This window comes from Buceros rhinoceros, unplaced genomic scaffold, assembly GCF_000710305.1.
Source record: "Buceros rhinoceros silvestris isolate BGI_N320 unplaced genomic scaffold, ASM71030v1 scaffold18164, whole genome shotgun sequence".
NCBI classification, from domain to species: domain Eukaryota; kingdom Metazoa; phylum Chordata; class Aves; order Bucerotiformes; family Bucerotidae; genus Buceros; species Buceros rhinoceros.
The window spans coordinates 33,398-37,699 of NW_010407868.1; the positions used below are offsets into that span (position 1 = coordinate 33,398).

The window sequence follows — 4,302 nt, forward strand, 5'->3', positions numbered from 1 at the left end:
CCCCCCCTAAAAAAAAAAAAAAAATAAAAAATTAATCCAGCATTCATCTAACAAATTTGTAGACAAGACACATTTTGGCATTTGGATCTGCAAGACGACAAGTTGCTTCCAACTGAACAAGTTTAATGCCTTGTTCCCACGGGGGCTGCAGGTGGGGAGCTGACCTACAGGAGTTACAGCTAATCGCAAGGATCCCGGGGAACAAGCGACAGCTCTGCTGAGCAGCGGCAGAACTGGGATTCGCTGTAGTCTCTTCCAATTTAACCAAACCTCCTGTAAAGGAAGTACAGCCTGCCCCTGCCATAACACCCTGGGCAACCTGGCACACCAACCAGCTTTGCCTTCACCTTCTGGTTTACTGCGTAATAAAGACAAATTACTTTCAGTTCTTTCCAGATAAGGCAACTAACATAATGTGGATAAATGGGAAGTTAACTACATAAAACATGTTTTCTGTTTGTCGGGCAATTATTCTCTTCTCCATAAGATAACATGATAAATAAAACCTGCTTCTGTACAGACAGTTCTCATTTCAGAAACACATACTTGTTACAGGCCAAGAAAGAACCTGGGGTTTTTTGTTTTCGTAAGAAATACGGTAAAATTAAAAAAACAAAAAAAAAAGAAAAAAAGAAAAAAGTGATAAAGACACAAATGCAGAGCTAACTACAGGCTTGTATATACATTTTCGTTATCCACCTCTAACACGGGCTCTTGGTGAACAGGACAGACTGGTAGTCCCCGTTCCTGTTATTTCCAGAATAGCAAGGGAAAAAAAAAACAATCAGCATCTTAAAACCAGTGGCAACATGGTAAAAACTGTACACTGTTGTCCATTAACTTAAAAAGCAAAGTCCCTAGATGGTATAAAAGTGAAAGCAGGTGCCTTCTAACTTTGATAATAAAAGTCTTTTTTCCTCCCTCCTACACTGCACAATTATCTCCATTGTCTTTGCATGGCCAGGAACAAAACGCTAAAGAGCAAGGCTGCTTGTGATAAACCGCTCCTGGCAGCGGCAGAAGTGTTCACGTTCTTATCGCTCTTGTTGGAGTTCCCAGTGACTTCGGTGGCGTTGAACTCGAACTCTGGGGAGCACTGCTGGAGCTCGCAGCCACTGCCGCTCTCCTCGCCGCTGCTCTCTTCACCTGCGGGAGACAAAACACAAGGGCGTGAGGCTTCCCTTGCAGATGGCGGGGAAAGCGAGTGCGTGATGATTTGACGTTCATGAGATGTAAGCACGCATCCTCTGTGCCGTTCATCACACCCATCCGCGCTGCAGGATGAAAAGCCGGGCATGAGCTCCTATGTGCTCGCAGCCCAGAAAGCTGCATCACAAGAAGCGTGGCCAGCAGCTCAGGCGAGGTGCTTCTGCCCCTCTGGTCCATTCTGGTGAGACCCATCCTGGAGTACCGCATCCAGCTCTGGGATCGTCAGCACAGAAAAGACATGAACCTGTTGGAGAGGGTCTAGAGGAAGCCACGAAAATGATCAGAGGGCTGGAGCACCTCTGCTGTGAGGACAGGCTGAGAGAGATGGGCTTGTTCAGCCTGGAGAAGAGCAGGCTCTGGAGAGACTTTATTGAGGCCTTTCAATACTTAAAGGGGGCTTACAAAAAAGATGGGGACAAACTCTTGCAACAGGACAAGGGGTGATTGTTTTAAACTGGAAGATTTAGACTAGATATAAGGGAGAAATTTTTTATGACGAGGGCGGTAAAACACTGGCCCAGGTTGCCCAGAGAGGCGGCAGGTGCCCCATGCCCGGAAACATTCAATGTCAGGTTCAACTGGGCTCTGAGCAACCTGCTCTAGTTGCAGATGTCTCTGCTCACAGCAGAGGTGTTGGACTAGATGACCTCTGAAGGTCCCTTTCAACCCCAAACATTCCATGATTCTATGGGAACAACCCTTCTCGCACAGCCTGTCGGAGATGCCTGTTCCCACCCTCTTGACTAACACGCTTACCCATGGCTGAAGCTTAACCAGATACCCCATGTTAGCATGAAATCCAGTTGAAAAGGGAAAAAGAAAAAGCAAAAGACAAAAGCAAACATACTTATGTCAATGAAGTCGACATCATTCCCACTGTACGCATTCTTCAGTTTGTTGGTCATCACCCGCAGAGCCATGATTTGCCGGCGAATCACCATGTCTGGCTTGGTAATATCAACTTCTACCTCAGGGTTATTCACTTGACTTGCTAAGCCGTTTCCAGTCACTGCAAAGTCGTACCTGAAAGAAACCGTTCCTGCTGGTACCGGAGCTACAGCTCGGCAGGGTCGCGCGCCAAACAGTGACAGGGTGGGAACTCAGCGATGCCACCCCTGTTTCCAGCCTGGGTGATATCCTGAGCCCAATGCGACCCTCCCTAACCCCACAGAACTCTCCTCCAGCTTCTTACCCCATCTCCCCTCCCTCTGCCGTGAGCACCATGTGGCATTAAACACTTTTCATGCACCCTGCGCCACAGAGGCGGGGGAAAGACAATTTTCTCCCCAGCTTGAAAAGAGAAGGAAGATCTGGGTTATGATAATAAGGGCTTACACCAGCATAAATCAGCTGCTGCAGGCAATGGAGCAACACAAGCCACTCCGATGTCCCAGTGCTCAGTTCAATGACACTTTGGGGTAAACAACCTTTGGGGCCATAGCTATCCCAGTGAAACTGCTGGAGGCAACTGTGTCATTCTGGTTTTGCATAACGCACCTTAACCATCAAGCTGGGGTATTAAACATGTGCTTCTCACCACGCAGACGTGACATGCAATTTCCCCAGTAACTCCAGCAGAAGAAACATCTATGATGTTGAACGTGAGATAACAGAATCCCACACATCGAAGTGAAGAACAGCCCCGAGCTGCTCAGCCTGAGGAGGTGTGCCTGCTCAGCTGTCAACACACGTCCAGCCTCTTGGTTTAAAAGAGACTGAGCAACAAAACCCAACAGAATGTCTCCTGAAACAGGCATTTGGAATACCATCTTACAGAGCACGGATATGACACTTTTTTCCCCTCCTCCAATTACTTGACTTGAAAGGAAAAAAAATCACTGTTCAACAGAAGAAAGCATTACTTTTTTTAGTTATGATGCCAACATCAGTATCATGAAAGAGAGAAAAGCCTTTAGCACAACCGACGGCTCCTGGAGAGCAGGCAGTGAGATATAAGCACAGATCTGGATGATCTGCTGAGGACCCTTCCAACCCCCAACGTTCTGTGATTCTGTGCGTGTGATCTGAAGGGGATGCTCAAGCCCTGTCCTGTATATCAGAGCGCTGATTATTACTGTGGGTGGTGGTGATTTTGTTATCACTTGTGATCAATATTATATGTTTCAAAGAAGTCAAAGTGTGCAACACTACTGAACATCTAACTTACTGGAGCCACAGGGAAAATAGTAACAACAAAGCAAAATATCTTGCTCAACTGCCAAGTCTCCATCTTCCCAAAATCTGCTGTGAAAAGCCCTGTACAAGCTGCTGATACGCAGGATCTCAGCAGGGCAGAGACACTTCTAGTTGCAGAGACCCAAACCATCACCCTGGCCAAACGAAGCAGAGTTTCAGACACACACACCACAGTGCAAAATCTGTGTGGTATGTCTCAGTTCCGCGCCCCCACCCCAACCCCCCAAAAAACCAGCAAAACTTGCTATTACTTAGGAAAAAATTGCTGGAAAACCCTGGGTAACTATTGTTTTTGTAATGGAACATCTTATATTTTGCTTATTTCCTCAGTAAGCAAACAGAAAAAAAAGAAACTTCTATTTCCAAAATAAAAATTAAAACAGTTCCATAAACCATATGACAGAAAACTTCTGGCTTCTTCCTGTGCTAGAAATTTCTTCCTTAGAAGAAAAAAAAAGGGGGGGGGGGGGGGGAAGGATAAAAGAAGTTTTGTAATTATTTCTCCCATAAAAGGCACCCTTGAAAACCACTGACCCCCTTGTGCCATTGACCTCAGCAGAGGAGAAGAGGACTTTTCAGCCTCCATCTCCGCTACCCTTGCTCACCAAGGAACCCAGCAATAGCTTGTGGTGGAAACACCAACTGGGGACACTGGGGCACCAGACAACATGAGCATCCCCACTCTGTGGCTGTGATACAGGATTTTGTACAAATCACCTCCCCATAAGCAACCAGCAAGGAGAGAAGCTGTATCTGGGTATCTAGACTCAGTTCTCTCCTTTAAAAGAAACCACTCCATAGATCTTGGACACCCTTTAGCTTTGAGTTCAAGCTCTCCCATCTAACTAAAAAACAAAAAAAAAAAGAAGAAAAAAGGGCCGAGCCCGTCTCTGGGGG

General features: G+C 46.4%; 1 protein-coding gene across 1 annotated transcript in view; it reads right to left on the reverse strand.

Moving 5' to 3' along the window:
• Nucleotides 1-339: 339 nt before the first annotated feature.
• Nucleotides 340-4,302, reverse strand: part of GPC4 (glypican 4) — a 36,005-nt gene continuing 32,042 nt past the window's right edge. The window contains exons 7-8 of the mRNA XM_010134671.1: nucleotides 2,057-2,232; nucleotides 340-1,146 (exon numbers count right to left, since the gene is read on the reverse strand). Of these exons, the coding sequence (XP_010132973.1) occupies nucleotides 938-1,146; nucleotides 2,057-2,232 (385 nt within the window). The 3' untranslated portion in view covers nucleotides 340-937. The remainder of the gene's footprint in view (nucleotides 1,147-2,056; nucleotides 2,233-4,302) is intronic.